Below are 18,691 nucleotides of genomic sequence, written 5' to 3' on the forward strand. Positions count from 1 at the left end.
GGCATGGTGGGATGAGTCAAGGTCCCAGTGCAAGCCTCTGAATGATAGGCATGGTGGGAGAGTCAAAGTCCCACCCAGGGCGTCTATATTGGAATGCGTGAAGTCTGAGTAAAGGTGGCAGAGAAAGAGGCGGAAAACTCACTAGTCCTCCCTCCTCCAATGCTACTATCTTCCAGCTCATCCTCCTCCCTAGTTGAGTCGCCCATAGATAGAGTGCCGTTAGAGAATGCGTCCCTTAGAGACGGCTCAGACAGAAAGGCGTCTAGCCCAGAGTCCTCAGAGTTGGCGCCAGGGTTGGGGTTGCCAACAGGGATGTAGCCAGTTGCCGGCGCTACAATAGGGTTGTCAGGACTGACAGACCCACCCCGCCATACAGGTGAGTAGGATGGAGAGGGAGGAACGGACTCGGTGGGATCGATAAGGGACGATCAGGGGGATGACTGGAACGAAAGCGTTAAGGCATCGTTTAGAATAGTGGTAGTGAACCAGAAATTTCCGGGGTTCTGGAATAGGAAGTCGGCCAATTCAGCGCGAGTTTGATTGAACGTGTCGTCCGGCATAATCCGAACTTGCGTGGGTGCGCTGTGATGACTAATGTTTGATGTAATGATGGATGATGGATGCCTCGCGCTGATTTTCCCAGGCACGAGGCCGATTGGCATTGGCCGTAAAGTCATTTCTGGCCCGTTTTTTATAGAGTTTTGAATTTCATTTATTTTCAATTGGTCTGAGTAAGTCAGAGGGTTACTTAGAAATCTCTGACGCATCAAATGCTCGGCTTGGAGCACATTTTCAATTTCCTGAGTAATATGATTGAAATTTCCCGGGGATGGATTACTAATTTTAATTTCGTCTAAATCCGGTGATTCTTCAATGATCTCATAGAACATGCTAGATTCTCGCAAGTTTCCGATCCATGTAGCCAGTTCAAAATCCCAATTTGGGTCATTTCCATCAGGTGTACACAGTAACTCGTACCTGACCTCCAAATTTAGCGGATCTTTAAATAGCAACCATGTGCCATCTTTCCTCTCATCAATAGACACATAATTACCACGCTGCCATGGTCGGCCTAATAATAAACTGAACGGCACGTGGTCTCCAACAAATAAATTCGCTTGTGTACTAACACCTCCACAGTTTAGTGGCACGTTTTGTACAAGTCCGCGTAGTTTGCCTTCGCCGCCGTTCGCGTCATTCATAGATATAGACTTCGCGATGTCGATAGGTCTGTTGATAATGGTTTTCCAAATATGTTTATTCACAATATTTAATTGTGAACCGGTGTCAATAATCGCGTTGATGGCCTGGCCATCACATTGCATGGCTATTTTGATTAATAAACCACGTGTCTTTGTCCACACGGAGTGTGCTTCAATTTTCGAATCGTTTCCTAATGGCTTTGGCTTAATCGCGTTAGCCAGAATACCACTAAGTTCTCGGGAAGTTCCGAGGAGTTCTCCTACCTCCAATCGGATTGGTGTCTTAAGAACCGTCTCAAGAATTCGCTCTGGCTTTACTTTAGCCGATATATCCGAGACACATTGACGTGTCGCACCTCGCCGATCAGGGTTCAAGTTCGGTTTATAAGTGTTTTCCTTCACTTTGTCGTTCTTTTTCATTTCTTCGACGTCATCCATGATGATGTCATCGCTATCCCAGTCCTTGTCAATACTTTTGACTCGTTCCTTTACGATAGGCTGGGCTTGTTGATACTTTGGGACTGGAGTGGGTTCAGCGCTCTTAGCTTTAGGTTGGATGGGGTTCCTAGTTGGCGTCTTCTTAGGTACGCTTTCCTTTCCCTTGTTTTCATCCTTCCTTAGCGTCTGTCCTTGCTTGGGTGGAAACACCTTCTCATAGCGCTCTTTTCTTCCTTGAGTAGAGTTTCGCGTAGTCCTTTCAACTGGATAGACACGGTACTCATCCTCAGAGTCTTCACTAGTCTCTTGGAGGTAAGTGTTCCTTCCCATTTCACTCTCGTCAGTCTCCGTCTGTGACTCGGTGTCACATTCTTCGATATACGCGGTAGATTTCATACGTTTCACGCTTAGCGCTGACGGTGCATTTTGTTGACTTTGATCATCAATTTTGATGAAGTTAGATGTAGGCATTTTGTTCTCTCTGTTGAACGCCTCGACAATAGACTCCTCTGGCATTCTCCTAATTATTCTCCCATCGGGCCTAGCTACTTTGCCTCTCTCAGTTCTGGTGAGCTTACCGTCTGTCACAAGCTTTGTCAGCTGTGGACAGTTGGTCATGCTGTGCCCTGTCTCTCCGCATCCATAGCATTTTCGCTCTTGGAATGGTGTGTCAGGGGTAGAATAAAACCTAGAACCTGGATTGCCTCGGTATTGATAGTCCCCTCGGGTCGAACTAGTTCTGCCATCTGTAGTCGCATTGTTCCTAGCAGTTGTCCGGTTTTGTGAATAGACAAAGTTGTCTCGCTTTTTAGCTGGAGCAGCTACTAAGTCTTTAATCGTAGGGTCCATCCTAGTTGCTCTGTAGTATAGCAACGCATAGTCTGGGTCCTCAAGTGAGATTGAGCTCATTTGCTTGATAAGTCCCTCTATCTCATCTAAAGGTTCCAAGGAATTATTTTCCTTAGGATTAATACCTTTCTGATCTTGATAGGAACTTTTATCTTTCTTAATTTCTTTAGACTTTACTTTCTTAGTCTCTTTCTTCTTTGTATGCTTTCCTTGAGTTTTGGAACTCTTACGAAAAAACTCCTGTTCGGATTCGCTTGATTCCGTGTCTGAGTCTTCGTCCGAAGATTCCTCACTCAATTTTTCATTGTCTGTGTCTGAATCGATATCAGACACTAGTAAATCTGCATCGAACCTGTCTCGATGTAAAAGCTTCTCTGCAGTGATCGCAACTTTGTCAACTGGGAAGGCTAGCGTTAAATCTCTGTCTGGCTCGCTTGCCATAAGTCTGGACTCGATTTTAGTCCGGAGTTTTTTATTGATTCCCTCCCAGAAGTAACTGGCATATTCTTCGCTTGTAATTTTGCTAGCTTGCTGGAGCCAGCCTCCGATGCGGATAAATCCCCTTACGTACTTCTTCCAAGCCGTAAGACTAGAGATTCGCTTATCGCGCATGATTTTCACATAAGAAATCAGATCCTTTCTCCTATATCGTTTAGTGTCCAGGTCTGCATCATAATACTTCAAAATGTCCGCCTTGAGCTTGCTCCAATCTGGAGTCCTGAAGCTCAATAATCCTTCGACGAATTCTGTGACATGGCGTGACATAAACTGTGTGACAGATTCACACTTATCAGAGTCAGAGACTACATTATGATAGTCACATAACTTTTCGAAATGTTTCAGAAATCCTTTAACTTCTGAATAGCTCCCTTTGAATTTTGCCGGTGCCGCTTTGGTACCCGGGTTAGGCATTGTCAACACGGAGAGCGTCGTCATGTTGAAAACCTATACAATATGAATGATAGTAAACGATTTGGTGCTTCGAAGAAAATCCGATGTTTTATCAATTTTGCTCGAAGTCTTGACAATACGGTAGTTTCTTTTGCAAAGCCAAACAAATAAAGCCACCCTCGCGGTTGGGCTCCAGTGATGTCTTGTTACTTGAGGGTCTTATATAGAAGCGTGTAAAAATGCAGTGACAATCACAACTACACTTTCATAAGACTAAAAGTTGCCAGCTCCTCAAGTCCACGGTCAACGGATTTTTGTTACTTCTCGGTTGATAACGTGTCGTTCGTGGGTGGTCAAAGAGTAAACAAGTTACCTCTATTTGTTTGAAGAAACTATATAGAAATGCAACTGTGGATTTGTCGTGGATAGAAATATGATAGGTATGTTTCACCCTAGTAGGTCGTGTTTCAACCTATGAAAGTCTGTTTCAACTTTGTCGTGTTCTCCTGTTTCGTGTCTCTCTAGCCGTAAAAGAGAGAGGTGTTCGTTACGTATACGTGGAGCTTAGCTCAATAAAATAGTAATAGCGAGCAACCTAGTTAATTGTATAACTAGCGGTTACTTTGTTGAAATGATACTTGCACCCTCACTATGTCTTGCCTTAATCTCACTCTCAAATAGTGGGATAGGTTTAGAGTGGAAGTTTAACTTAAATCGTACTTCACCGGCACTTTGACTATGTCTTGCCTTAATCTCACTCTCCAAATAGTGGGATAGGTTTAAAGTGGGAAGTTTCAATGTCTTCAAGGCACCAATGGCCTGCACTTATGTGTAAAGTGGGAAGCTCTATTTGCATGGGTGTAAAATGGGCTCCTTTTATACCTTTTTGGAGGCCAGATTACTAAGCATGATTCATCACATGGATTGGTAAGAATGTGCTTACAAATCCTACCATTTGGTGTGCTGAGTCAGCTTGTTTTACTAATAATACATGTATCTTACAAAGCATGATAAATCAAAGGCATGAGTCATCTCATGGATTGGTAAGGTTGTGCTTACAAACCAAGCCTTTTGGTGAGCTGAGTCATCCTGTTTACTAAGAAGATTATAAATACAGTTGCAAGTCTTACAAACCATGACGAATCAGTGACAAAACACGATGAGTCAGGTTGAATCCTTACAAATCACCTTATTTCCCAGTCACATGACCTGATTACAAACATGATCAGTCAGCTAGTGAGAAAGTCTGATGAATAAGCCAAGAAAAATAGAAAGAAATGGAAGGTCACAGAACAAAATAGAAATACATAGAAATCCCCGTGTATAATACGAGAAATGAAACACGAGAAACGAGGCTTCAGAAAAACAGACTGATGAATCAATGAAAAATGATAGAATCACTTGGTGATATGGTAGAGTACAGTTCATTATACCTTCCTTATCTTTTGTATAGCACACATGTCATGGTATGGACTGCATACCATGCATGACAACGTAATGCGATGATGATATGGGGAGGTGCTGCGTCTGCGCATACTGCAATGATATATCGCTGGATGTCTCGTTGGCAGTGACCTGTGACTTGTTTAAGCTTCGAGATGCCTCCAGGAAAGTGCCGATAACCAGTGATGGGCTGTAAGATAGAAAATCGGAAATTGATCTCAGATTCTCCAACAGCACAGATGAGCCATTGTGCATCGTGGTCGAAAAACTGCTTATGAAGGTGGTGTAGGGATTCTGGTGTGAAGAAATGGGAGGGTTCTGCTAGTATCCAGTCCCGATAGAATGGTTCAGCGACACCATTCAGACGGAACTTCTGCGCTTCACGGAAGAAAGCCTCGAGGTCAAGGGGATCAGCGTGTGAGTGGACAACGGCAAGCTGTGCAAGAGTCGTTGATTTCGTGCGGGGTTCATGCTGGAAGTCATCCCCGAACTGTTTGTACATCGCCATGGTCACTGGTGACGTCTTTCCACCAACAGTCGCCAGCATCATGGCTTCCGGAGTGTCAGCGATATAACTTGCAAGTGCAGTGAAGCAGTAACGACTCTTCCCAGCGGGGTCAGATAACATGACGCCCTTTCGAGCAGCCTGCTTCAATGGGTCTAGAACTATGTCTAAACACTGGTGTATGAGGCGATCCTCCAATACACCCTTCATCCGCTTCTTCTTATGAATGAACTTCAGGACCGGTAGTAGGGCGGTGAGGACGAAAGAGCTCGAAGAAGATTTAAGTCGCATGTTCATATGTATATTGGCCAGGCTAATAAGAAGCGGATGAGCTACACGATCGCCTGTCAATGCGGTGATATTCGTTTTGTCGGAAGATAGGATAGTACCGAGGAGGGTCGCGCCACTTGGTATTGCTGACTTTAAGAATACGTGAGCCGGAGACATTGAAAATCGACGTCTTACGCACCTGCATGTTCCAAGCACCACTTCCCGTCATCCATTCGGTATAGACACGACACTGCTTCTCCGCCGTGGTATACACCTTGCGAGGTGTGAAGTCCATACGATTATGAAACAAGGGGTGGTTGAAGAGGGTCGCGATACACTCTAGAGGGTCACGCCAATAGAGAACCACGGGTGACTTTGTAGGATGAGACGTAGGAATTATTTGGGACATCCAACGTGGACCGCTGGGCAGCATCTCCACTCGACCTCGCAGTTCTTTGGCCGAGCGGAATGAGAAGGGCAAATCTTTGATCTAAAATGGCCTACAGTCAATGGAGAGCAGTGAGTTTGAAGTTCGGGCACTGACCATGTCGAGCGATAGGAAAGAATCAATCTTCCCCATGCTCAGCCCTGAACGCAGTAGCCATGCGGCAACCTGCCAGTCTCTCCGACTGCTAAATGGAAAATAAAGGTTGGTCTTGCGATATACGCTATTTTCATCAGCGTCAAACAGGTCCAAGAACGTGTACCCATCCTGATAGGCAAGTGGTGGATCGGGAAAGTAGTCTACTGCTGCTTCTTTGCCCTGGTCCTGTATTTCATCATGCTCTCCCAGTACAATATCCTCTTCTTCACCGTAAAAATCGCGTGCGTGTGGATTCGCCTCCTCTCCGACTCCTGGTTCATGCGAAGGGATAGGTTCATTGTCGTCTAATGAGTCCATGGGATGATCTTTAGCGGGCGGGATGATGGTATTGAGCCTGATAAGATCATCCAGCCAGGTGTTGCAGCCAGACCGGGGCTGGCTCATATGACGAGCAACAGATGTATGGTCCCTGAGGAGTTTTCCGCACGATGGACAGTGAGGCATGAGGCAAGTTGCGTTGCTGAGATGTCGGCATTTTCCGCTACCAACTCTCTTACACTCTATCATGAACATCAATCTGCGATCGTTGTCAGCTAGCGCATCAGGTACAACAAATGAAAATATACTCGACCCACATCTTTGCGAAGGGCCGGCGCCCGGAATTTTTGACCTATATGAAGTTTTAAATGCTGTCAATTCCATGGTGAGGTCAATCGAAGTTTCTTAAATTTTAAGCACCTTACTTTTCAACAGTCGAGACAGGATCCAACTAACTCAGAAGCCAATCTTATCATGAACCTTGTAAGAGCGAAGCGCGATGTTTATCAGGCACAGAAAGCACTGGCAGATTGTATGATGAGGGAAAATGAAATGTTGGCCAGCCTACTCAGATTTCGAGCCGAAGAGGCAGAGACAGGCTATACTGTGATATTAATACATTACCTGGCTTACAGTGGTAGCAAAAATGTAATACATTAATTGTTGTACTTACAGGCAGTAGCAGGCTGATGTATCACTGTTGTATCACTGGTGAATCCGAAAAAGATGCTTTCATCCAGCCTGTTCCTGGTTCTCTGGGTTCTTTTTGATTGTTCCTCCATTATTTCGGTTGTTCCTTGATTCTTTATATTTGTCAGCTGACAATATTTTCTGCGGTTGGTTATTCCTTGCTTCTTTCTGTGTCAGCCGACCTTATTTAGCCAATATATTTTTATGCATGGTTTTATTTAGCACATTTACCCACGCAGAGGTATGTACAGTTCTTCGGCAGCTCCCTTGCATTACAAATACTAGGGGCCGGCGCTGCCAACTTTTAACCTTGCTCCGGTTGTCAACGCAGTGTAACGGCTTCTCCCGTATTTGGTCTTGTTGAAGTTTCGTACTGTTCCGACGTTTTAATCAGTTTATCAAACATGATCAAAAGCGATTTGGACCAAGCTGAAAACAAGATCAAACGAGCCAAAGCCCAACCTACTAAATTGCTTCAAAAAAATGCTTATCGCATTGAAATCTTATTTTTTTATGTTGTGCCTGCTGTACTGATATTTTCAGCGGTTGGTTATTCCTTGTTCTTTCTGTGTCAGCTGACTTAATGTACAGTTCTTCGGCAGTTTGCGGGTGGCTTGGAGAGTTCCCTTGCATTACAATCGTACCCAAAACACGGTGCAGTCGACACTCAATGAATCTTCCAAATTTTTACCTGCTCTAACCGTCCAGCTCTCAGATCAATATCTTCATTCGGACTCTTGGCTCTTTCTGTTCGGTGAGTAAATATATTGACTTTCGAGTGTTCTGACCAGGTATTATTTGCTTTTCAGTGTTACTTACTGGCAGGACTCTGACGGCCTGGACCCTGCCGTTTTGCATCTTCTAGTACTGCCACCCTCCAGTAATGTTGCCAAGCCACCCACGGCCTCCACTCTCTCACTCACCACCAGCCTAGGCTATTGCGCCATCCACCGCCCTCTCACACCTTCCAAATGCCTCTGCACCTCTGTCGCACAGTGAATTGCAGGCTCACTACTGTACCATTGCGTACATTTCAATTTTCAGTGAATATATCAAACTAACTCAACACCCACACAGCATTTTTACTTTGTCCAACCAGTGAGGTTTGCAGTCTGAGCTGAGACTGCAAACCTAAGCCGCTCTATGCCAAACACGCTGATCAAGTCCGGTTTAGAGGAGGACCTTTCTGTACTCTTAGTTTTAGTGTCTGTCTGAGCCTACCGGCCATGTCGTATGAGACCTCTCTAAATGATTATTTTACATATTTTCAATCCTCGGTCGCCATTTACACTCAGTGACACTTGTCTCATGCGCAGATCAGAATTTGCCTTGTTTATGTAAGTGCCCGGAGGGCTGTTCTATCAAAATTTCTTTTGATGTGAGTCAGAGACTGGTGCTCGCGCCACCATGATACTGTTAAGCTCAAGACAATTAAATTTCAAGTACATTATTTATAGATGTGTTCAACTAATAATTAACCAATCGCATTGGCGGCAGCAGCTCGAGTGGACTGGAATCTTTGTCATTTCCCTCGGCCGGAGGAGACAGCCTGTAGCGGATCTGTCTCTCCTGCACGTGTGCATTGAGCCCGTTTCTGGCGCTTTGCCGGACGTTCATCTACAACGTTGCTGGGGTTTTGAGCATCAAGTCCCACCCCAGAAATAAGCTGCGAAGGCCTTGTTCCCAGTGTCACAGGAGTCGTGGGTGCAGCTACTGAGGATGTGGTGATGGGTATGGTAGTTGTGGGTGCAGCTGGAGAGGGTGTGATGGCGGGTGTGGTGGAAGACCTGACCACAGGTGAATGGGTGATGGTAGGCATGTCAACCACCGTGGTGCGAGGTGTGATGACCGACGTGGTTTGAGGCGTAACAACCAACATGGTGTGAGGTGTGATGACCGACGTTGTACCAACTGATGTGGTGCGAGGTGTGATGACTGGCATGGTACCAACTGATGTGGTACTAGGTGTACCGACTGACATGGTGCGAGGTGTGATGACCGACGTGGCCGATGTGGTTTGAGGTGTGATGACCGACGTGGCACCAACCGACATGGTGCGAGGTGTGGTGACTGCTGTGGTACCAACCGATGTGGTACTAGTACTAGGTGTACCGACCGACGTGGTGCGAGGTGTGATGACCGACGTGGTACTAGGTGACGAGAATCTAATGAAATTGTCGAACTGATAACGAAGGCGGGGAGGAGAACAGACCAATCCCGTGGTGGTGTTCTGGGACTGCATGGATTTGAGGGCATCGTCAAAACTCTCGAGATTTGAATCCAGATTAAGAAATGCGGTGGGGGAAGACATAGGGTCCAAAGTGAGTGGCGCTAGCGGTGGTGGACAGAAGGGTACATAGCCCTCTGGCATGGGGATGATGGGCCTATCCAGCTCTTGGTCGATCTCATTGTCTTGAGGAGCGGGGGGCAGGTGTTGGAAGAAATTCTCGTAGAAGTGCTCTTCAGGTGGCGCAGGAACTACCTCTTCTTGCGCTAAGTGCGTGGGAGGGAAGATAGGTGCCAAGATAGGTGCCAAGTCTGCCTCTTGGGATGTGGGGTTTGAACCATGTAATGTATCAGGCGCTACAGGCATAGGCATTGGAGGATCATCGTTTGTAAGCATATCGTCTGGAGCGGGTGTTTTATTTGAAGTCCTAGCTTCAGCTATATATTATCAGTGAAATGTTTGAAAAAAAAAATAGTTGGATACATACGGAAAACATGAGACACAAACTCGTAGTAGGGCAGCATAACATTATCGTTAAACTTTGAAAACGCGTGGTTAAATCGATTACCGAGTTTTGTTGACCCTACATGTAAGCTGCTGACATCAATCGCACCCCCATTTGATGGGTCAGGGCCACCGAGGAGGACGCTGAATGTCCATCCTGTGGCCTCATGAAGCTCTCCGAAGAAAGTTGAGAGAATTTCTGTAAGTCTCGGTATAATTCTGTCTTCAATCAGCAAAGGAACAGGCATGAAGATAACACTTACAGATCATTGGTCACCTCAGATGATTTCCTCCCCTTCGCCGCCTCGCGCGCTGCTTCCCTCATCTCTCTCGTAAGTTGAGAGATTTCCTCTTTCACCTCAACGGACTCATTCTCCCAGCAGCGGTCAACATGCTTTCGGATCACCCGAAGGTTCGTCTTCTTGGGATCGGGGACGTCAGGTTGTTCTTTGATGGCTTTTAGCTCATCTTTAACGCTGGCCTGGACTCGAGTAGTATAATACTTTTTAGCGTAGACTTCGCTTTCCTTGAGAGGACGTTTCCGACCAGCTGTGGGTCCCTTAACGATATTGCTGAGAAGTTTGTGGACAGCCGAATTGCCCGCTGCAGCCGCTTTGCGGCCAGGCTTGAATTACCATAATCATTACGGAATTTGACCGTCAGGCGCTGGATGCAATGTAAGTCCCCAATACCATGCATGAAAAATAAGAAATAGACCTTCTGAAGTGCGGCTTTGAATTTTTCGTTCTCCTCTAATTGAGCCGCGGTGAGAACTTGATCCATAGGAATACCTGGAAACAAGGAAGCCCTCGCGGGCCATCGTTCCTCCCATTGTTCGAAGAAGGGTTGCCAAAAAGTGGTATAGTTCCCCTTCTTTTGGCATTCGAGGTAATCATCCTCAAAAGTTGCGATGAAGGCCAGTTCCTCCTGCGTCAGCCATGTACGCGGCGCCATCTATTCGTGTTACATTTAGCATGCCATCACATATGACTATAATTAATTAAATCCATTTCGTCATAACATACCTTTTTTTTTTGGTTCCGTACGCGTTGTCACTGTTTGATGCCAAGGTTAATGCGTAATGCCAATACAGTTTTCCAAGCTCGGAATTTTCCGATTGTCACCGAGTGCTCTGATTTCAAAAGGTGTTGAATCAAGTTCTATACTACCTAGTTGTATTTTGGGCTACTAAGGAATAACATTGTGTTGGGTAAGTTGATGATGTAGTCTATGCTGTTCATGCGCTTCAACTAAGGAGTCTACACCTAACATGGCATGACTAAACACGTCTTCTAAGTCAGCCAGAACCCTGCGCACATGAGACACAGAACTATGTGCCCGACTGAGGTCCTGCCCTGTCCCACATTCCTCAAGAACATCGTTTTCTACAGTTTGCGCACGCATAAGGAGGTCTTCCAACCCATTGTGAGCAGACCGCAGGACGTCCAACGAATCTGGCTTATCCGGGTTTGCTATGAAGAGCTCACAAAGGCCCTCAACCAATGCTGTGCTTGACGATGACCCAATAAGGACCTGCAGGCTGGCATCGATGTCATCGCATTGCCTGCCCTTGATCGAGATCATTTAGCCGTATGAACTACTACCGAAATGAAATAACATACCATTTGTTTTTGCGTTTGTTGTGTGCATCTCGTACTGAGCGCGCCGGTTTGAGGCTACTGGTATTGTCCAAGCTGGGCGATCAGGTAAGTGACAATATTATAGTTGTGCGAGAAACGTACACCTTTGAATTTGATTTGTTTTGATATTTGATACGGATCTCCTCACGGTTACTAGGTATAGAATGTTCAATGGTTTGAGACATTGATATTTCAATGACATACCGAGCATAATAGGCTTTCCGGGATCGGCGTGCAGCTTCAATTTTCTCCTCAGCTGTATGGTGTGAGCGTGGCCTTCCTACAGTGACAGGCCTATCACACAGCCTAGAACTTAGGTGACCTCGAGTCAGATGTTCAGATATTCAAGTGGCTGGTATGTATCTTACCTATCTTCCTTCCCCTTGTATATCTCCTTTTTTTGCGCACATAGCTTATCGCGGTGACTGTAGTATCAGTGGGTCCACCATCATTAAGAGAAATAACAATAAAGTGAGTGAAGTACCGTGCATAGTAAGCTCGTTTATAAGTGCGTGCAGCTTCTGCCTTTTCTTCTGTAGTGTTGTGTAGACGTGGTCGTGCCATGTGCATAAAAGTGGGTTGAAAGTAAGCCAGTTGAGGCACTCAATATATGCGTAGGAGTTTTGAATGGCTTCACGTAGGAGATTAATTTGGATTTTTATGCGAATTTATCCTACCATTCTCTTACCATCCTTCAAAATTGAACTCTACGAATATCATGCCTACAGTGTAGGGTTTATATCTTAAGTTTAATGTTCTTGATAGGCATGGCGCTTGTATGCTCTCATTAATGTAATACTTGTTTGCAATATGTTTTGATCAGATGAAGCACACCGACATTCAAGAAAAACCGTTCATTTTGCGACAGCTATGGACATACACAAAATTCACTAAATAATCATGTGCTACAAGGCCTGCGAAGCATCACCGCGATCAATTGCACCCTTCACGATGTTTATCCCTTGCTCGATGGAATCCACCTTGTGGTAGATGGCTCGAGAGACACCGAGCACTTTGGGACCGGTTGCATCCCTACAACGAAGAAATGAGCTACTAGACATGAGAAATTCGGAAAATCCAGCTCACCAGCCTGAAAAGATGCCGATGTAGCGACCTCGAGTCACATAATAGAGCGGTGGGGTTGCATCAACTGGGACATTGAAGTAGGTATGCGGTAAGGTTAATGAATCAATGTGGAATCATTCGCTAAGTGCAGCAGTGCAGCGCCTCATATTCGTCATCAGAGGAGTCGTTTTCCTCGGTAATCGGCCCTAGACGTGACATGCCCTGCAGGGAACAACCACAGTGGGAGAAGCCAGCAGCTGTGCAGTTGCGGGGCAGAAGTCGGATTGGTTTGGCCAGCACTATGGGCGCAGCTGCGCCAGGAGAACGAGCAACTGGGCAGCTTCCCTGGGACTGTCAAGGTTTTTGTAGCAGGGGGGTCATCAGAGCCAAGCGGGAAGAGCAGCCAAGCCTTCGGTGCGGACAGCGGCAGGGCCAGGCCCATTTGCGGTTGAGTTATCTGTAACATTGCCGAAGCTACATGAGTAATGAAAATAAAAGAATCAACGGATTCACCATTGGATGTATCACCATCGGTGCCCGTGTCCGTGCCAATGTCTAAGGCCTGAGATAGTGTCTTTTGATCGTCGAGGGAAAGACACTGGAGAAGATTGATGAGACCGTCCAGTCGGACAGATACCATGGTATCTGTCCGACTGGAGGAAGGCAGTTTCTGAGTCATGGGAGTGAGTTAAGTGAGTACCTTGAATAGATAGATAATGTATCACTCACCACGTTCTGAATTTATACTCCATAGGCCGGCGGGGTCGGACGTCCAAGAAATGGAGGATGGGATGACTTCCTTGGATTTGGGAAATGGCGGATCACTGCAAAGTGCCAGATATTAGTAATAATCCACGTGGCACCAGCTGACTAATCTTGGCAAATCCATCACAGCTTCCATCAACATCGGAATCGGGGATCATCAATCACTGATCGATCGCGCTCAAGCTCTCATGTATGGTCTAGCAGGTAAGTGGATTCTCTAGTACTATCCACCAATCTTCTAAGCTTGCCCGACACCCCAGTACCAGAACCATTTCCGCGGCTCAATTCCCGTTCGATTCTTCTCGCGACGCAGATTACGTCGCGTTGTCCACAGCATGTGGCCCTTGATATTCTGCATCAAGGTCAGTCATAGTGCATATTACGTGCACAGCTGACTTACCCCTCGAAGAATCAGCATCTCGCCGTAATTTGGCATGCATGCTGTCGGTTAGCAAAATGTGAACATTCGACCCGGGCCACAACTTCTGGTGAAGAGGCCACATGTGGTCGAAATCAATAAGCATGGTCTGTACGAATGTGATCGTCTCATCTGAGGTAGGAGGCCACTGCATATACTGTGGTATATGATCTTTCAACCAGTCCTTCTGCACAGGCGTGAAAATCGGCCCTCTGGTTGGGGTTCGATTATATCGCATTATGTATGAACGAATTTCCGAAGAGACACATGTGGGGGCGGATTGTGGTCTGTTTTGAATGTCGGTATGTGGCAAGATATCACTATCAATGGGCTCACTTCGACGGGGGCGCAAAAGTATTCAACGGTTGCCGGTGGGATGCATTATCATTCAATGGTGTTACCATGATTCACGAGGTGGGTGAGGAGGGACAAATTTGTCCATTATTATATACTGGCGGGATCCTCCAATTACAAATGGAGGATCCTCTGACTACCCGACTGAGCTGACAGATTAACCACAGTGCACAATGCCCCGTGGTCGCCCCCCCAAGAGGCCTGCACTTGAACGGGAGGTTTTTGTCCCCGTCTCTATCAACCCCGAACCTCATCTTTTACGACTTCGTGCAGCAGAGATTACCGCTGAAGGGAGCACACGGCTGCAAACACACTATGTTGCTGGAATTCCCCCCGAAAATTCATCAAACGACAACATATTTTGGATAGATGACCGCGTTGAGCATCCCAGCGACTGTCAATTTGAGGACGAAACACTTACAGACGACATTGTTGATATTTGTTCCACGGAGAAGCGCAAAGAGACTGCGGCAGTGGGTGTTCTCATTTGATATTCGTTTGGGCATGCTAACTTATTGGACTTAAGGACAGACCTTTGCTCGCCTGGATTGGACAACGTCAAATCTTCCTGGACGAAATGCTGCGCCTCAATGGACGCGGGACTGAAGGTGTCACTTGCTCATGTGGTGCAGTATCGCCTCAATTCCGATGCTGTGACTGCCATGGCATTCAAATATTCTGCCGTGAATGTACACTTCAAAACCACGTTCTTCATCCTTTGCATAGGATTGAGGTGTGTTTCATACTTATTTTGGCATCAACGTATGACTGATCCTTGTCAGATATGGAATGGGACTTTTTTTCAGCGTATCACACTCAAACAGCTCGGGGTTCGGGTACAACTAGGCCATAACCCAGGAGAAAGGTGCTACAAACCTTCTCCCGCTGCCGGTGATGATTTTGTGGTCATCGCGCTCGATGGTATTCATGAAATCGCCCTGGACTTTTGTGGCTGCGCTTCGGCTCAGATTCGGTATAAACAATTGTTACGTATGCGGTGGTATCCAGCCACAGTCTCAGAGCCTCGAACTGCAGCAACCTTTACGGTTCTGCAGCATTTTCATATTCTATCCTTTGAAAGCAAGGTATCTGCTTACGAGTTCTACCAGTCGCTCGCAAGGCGCACCGACAATTCAGGGTTAGTAGCATCAGGGTGAGTATTTTAATTTATTCCTGCAACTGTCTGATGATGATATATTCTAGGATCGTTATTCCGCTTTCATGCGGATGGTACGCCAATGGCGTAACCTCAAGCAACTTTCCCGCGGAGGAAGGGGACACGACCCCGCTGGTGTCAATGCTACTGCCGAAGGAGAGTTAGCTGTTCTCTGCCCCGCGTGCCCACAGCCCGGGAAGAATCTTCCACTAGACTGGGAGAAGGAGCCTCTATTTACCAGGTAAGATGTTGGTCGTCTTTCCCTGATTTTGCTGAGCTCACACGTTATCTGAGCAGATGGAAATATGCGCTGTTTGTTGCAATCGATGCGAACTTTAGATTGAAGCGCAAGGCGGTGTCTTCTGACACTGCTGACCCTAGCCTTAATGCTGGATGGGCGTATTTTGTGCACGAAGACTCATACAAATCTTACCTTGCAGATCGTGCTTCCGACAAGCAAGAGGTAAGTAACATGTTTTCAATGATAATTCTCAACTTAGACTTTTTCTGTAGCGAAGCACGTGTGTAAGCCACAATGCAGTTAACATGGCGGATACCAAGTCCTCCCGTGGGCTTGCTGCAACAGGAGTTGGGACGATCGACTGCGCAAGGCACGATATGAAGCTCCCAAACGGAGTTGGAGACCTGCAGAAGGGTGAACGGTATGTATTATATTGCATTTGGAATGTTTTAAGGCTGATGTTACTCAGGTACATTAATATGGACTATATCATGTGTTCTGCGCTCTTCATCCTCGCGATGTCCATGATCAACATATCCTACGACATCGCCTGCCAGTGGCACAAGAGACTCTGGACTCGAATGGAAACGATGCCGGAACGACTTTCTCCCCCCCGCGAATCTTCCCTCATACATTTTTTGTGCCGAAGTTCCACATCCAGGCCCACATCGATAAGTGTCGCACCAATTTCTCTTTCAACTGGTCGAGGTACGTGGGCCGAACAGACGGCGAAGCCCCTGAACGGGGCTGGTCCAATATAAACCGAGTGGCATCAAGTACCAAGGAAATGGGACCGGGAGCACGCCGGGACACTCTTGACGATCACTTCGGTGATTGGAACTGGAAAAAAATTACAGCATTAGGTGAGCGGTTTCTTTCTTTCAGTCTCAAATTCTGACATAGACTTAGGGCGGACATTGCATAAGAAGATGATTGAAGCTGTAAAGTGGACGAAGGAGCACTCCGAAGCCCTCTCGGAACTGGAGAAGACTATTCAGCCGGCTCTTATCGCGCAGTGGAAGGCAGAGGTGGAATCCTGGGAGGAGGATAACTCCTCTCCGAACCCCTTTGAAAGCCGGTTTAACCGTAAGTGATCCTGGTGTTTTTGCAGTGGTTGTTCTAATAAATGGTAGCGGTTACACAGGCATCCGTACGACTACAACTCACTGAGCTTGAAGCTCAAGACCTTCAAGCTGGAATCAATGTCTCACTTCACACCGATGTCTCTCCAAGCGGATTGATTACATCGGGCATGGATCTCGAGGATCAACAGTAAGTTTTGTATTCATTGTTACACTACGCCATACTGACAGTTCTACAGGGCACGCTTAAGATCCAGTCTTGCCAATGTGTCCCTCCACGACACCGACAATCAGAAGGCCATAACACAAACTCAAATCGCCTCCCTCCAACGACGGCTTGATGCCTGGGCCCGCATCCAGGAGCTATACATGCCGGTTGTCTGTCAACTCCGGCATCGATCATCAGAGGCTAGTGGGAGGCCACAGGAACTCAAACCTGAAGACTTCAACCTGTGGCTCCCTTCGCAACTTCCAGCTGGCACCCCCGTAGACCTGACGCTCGCTGGCCACGAGTGGGAGCTACGCTACGCGCAGGCCCTCGATGCCCTGAACGAAGTTCGTTCCCACCTCCGGCTTCGATCCCACATGTACAAGTACAAGGATAAAAATGTCCGTGGTCAAGCGGGTTCCACTCGCGCCAAGAAAATCATTGATGCCGTGGAATCGAGGAAGCACGCCAGTGTATTGAAGTACAGACGTGCGCGCAGTGCCCTGCTGTCTCTTGGCCACCGTCTGGAGAAGTGCGGTTGGGAGCTCACCATGCGCCCACTTCTTGACTCCGATGTTAAGCCTATGGGTGACATGGAGCAGCAAGGGAGAGGAACCATCTCCTGGATTTGGTTAGACTCCCGTGCTGATAACAGCTGTACAGAAAATGAACGCATACAGGATTGTAAGTGTATGGTATGTTTTACTCACATTTATCTGACATTTTGATAGGTGTCCGCTTGGAATGGTGCAAGGCTCGTGCCCGCGCACACCGGTGGTCGGAGGAGGTGGAGTTATTGCTAGAAGAGATGAGACGAGTGCTGGTGTTTTTGAGATGGCAAGGGTCCTGGTGGAAGGAGCGCATAACTCTCCGAACGCTCAACTCAGCACCTGCACAAGAGGGACTGTCAGCGTACGCGTGTCGCCAGTCTGCACTGCGTGTGCTGCTGATAGCCAAGTTTCAAAGGCTGTGGAGTGATGTGCCTACCCTTGTCTCTGGTGGTGTCCTGATTCCAGAGAGCGGAGAGGTAGATACACCTACTATTGACGCTCCCTTGCAGTTATAAATATACATATATCGCGTGATTGTTCTTAATATTAACGCGGGGAAAGAAGCAACGCTGGAGAATGGTAAGGGCGGAGATCACAGATCGCAGAATGCCAAAAACGAGACCATCTATGATGGATCTCAAGTCACATACCATAGATCTCAGATGAATCAGCTAATAGCGCTTGGAGCAGGGAACTAGAGGGAGCTGCAGGTGTAATAGATTCATATATCACTGGGAGCTATGGCAGTGAGCAACTATTGTATCACATTTACACTACACTACCAGTGAGTAATATATCAATACCACGGCTACTGGTGTCGGCGGATTCATGTCGGCAGCTGCGGAGTCGCTGAAAAGAAGTGGGGAGGGAGAGTTATCCAGGCGCTTCTGGATTACCTCCAATGGAATCCGCCGTTTGAGTTCTCCGAGTCGTTTGGCCCTGCAAGATCAGTGACGTTGGTAGCGGCAGCAACATTATTCAAGCGTGAGGGTACTGTACCTTTTAAAATGTGTATCTCCGAGTCCACCAGTCTCCGATGGTGAACGCAGACTATAGAAAAGTCAGTGGGCGCATGGTGAGTTTTTTGTGGTCCTTACCGCTTGTTCAGCGAGGACATGTTTGCTTTCAAAAACTTAACGAGGTACAGTGAGTCAGTCATTTATATTGTTTAATTGTTTTGCTTACATTGGTGTCTACAAACCTACATGTCCTACAGACGCCTATGTAGGATGGGCTGTCTAAGTAGGTATATAGGTAGTGCTCGCCTCATAGATTTTTGCATTTTCCTGATGAGGGCTTCTCTCGCTTCCCGACTTCCCCTTTGTTCTCC

The 18,691-nt window shown here is 46.8% G+C and overlaps 4 protein-coding genes across 4 annotated transcripts; 1 reads left to right on the top strand and 3 right to left on the bottom strand.

The window, feature by feature from the left end:
• Window positions 1–4,872: 4,872 nt before the first annotated feature.
• Window positions 4,873–6,640, bottom strand: DEU56DRAFT_721357 (uncharacterized protein; the record flags this gene model as incomplete). The annotated part of the gene is made up of 4 exons (XM_041347697.1): window positions 4,873–5,313; window positions 5,455–5,748; window positions 5,798–6,088; window positions 6,143–6,640. Coding segments are annotated over 4 exons (1,524 nt in total), but the record flags the coding sequence as incomplete, so codon positions are not given.
• Window positions 6,641–8,672: 2,032 nt separating this feature from the next.
• Window positions 8,673–12,085, bottom strand: DEU56DRAFT_762468 (uncharacterized protein; the record flags this gene model as incomplete). Its single annotated transcript, XM_041350700.1, has 10 exons — window positions 8,673–9,814; window positions 9,865–10,100; window positions 10,145–10,506; window positions 10,599–10,835; window positions 11,199–11,445; window positions 11,504–11,575; window positions 11,624–11,674; window positions 11,726–11,827; window positions 11,890–11,946; window positions 12,006–12,085. The coding sequence occupies 10 exons, from the start codon at window positions 12,083–12,085 to the stop codon at window positions 8,673–8,675; spliced, it is 2,586 nt and encodes an 861-aa protein (XP_041200664.1).
• A 341-nt stretch (window positions 12,086–12,426) lies between these two features.
• Window positions 12,427–14,173, bottom strand: DEU56DRAFT_762469 (uncharacterized protein; the record flags this gene model as incomplete). Its single annotated transcript, XM_041350701.1, has 8 exons — window positions 12,427–12,553; window positions 12,608–12,671; window positions 12,920–13,060; window positions 13,100–13,231; window positions 13,316–13,410; window positions 13,670–13,703; window positions 13,752–13,981; window positions 14,106–14,173. 8 exons carry the CDS (start codon window positions 14,171–14,173, stop codon window positions 12,427–12,429), a joined length of 891 nt encoding a protein of 296 aa, XP_041200665.1.
• A 123-nt stretch (window positions 14,174–14,296) lies between these two features.
• DEU56DRAFT_920390 (uncharacterized protein) lies at window positions 14,297–17,876 on the top strand (the record flags this gene model as incomplete). Its single annotated transcript, XM_041358437.1, has 13 exons — window positions 14,297–14,596; window positions 14,650–14,856; window positions 14,906–15,265; window positions 15,327–15,520; window positions 15,577–15,742; window positions 15,793–15,941; window positions 15,990–16,228; window positions 16,288–16,383; window positions 16,430–16,606; window positions 16,654–16,792; window positions 16,842–17,494; window positions 17,542–17,722; window positions 17,777–17,876. 13 exons carry the CDS (start codon window positions 14,297–14,299, stop codon window positions 17,874–17,876), a joined length of 2,961 nt encoding a protein of 986 aa, XP_041200666.1.
• Between the last annotated feature and the right edge of the window lie 815 nt (window positions 17,877–18,691).

The sequence above is a fragment of the Suillus clintonianus genome (assembly GCF_016758775.1).
Source record: "Suillus clintonianus strain FC179 chromosome Unknown DEU56scaffold_232, whole genome shotgun sequence".
Lineage (NCBI taxonomy): Eukaryota > Fungi > Basidiomycota > Agaricomycetes > Boletales > Suillaceae > Suillus > Suillus clintonianus.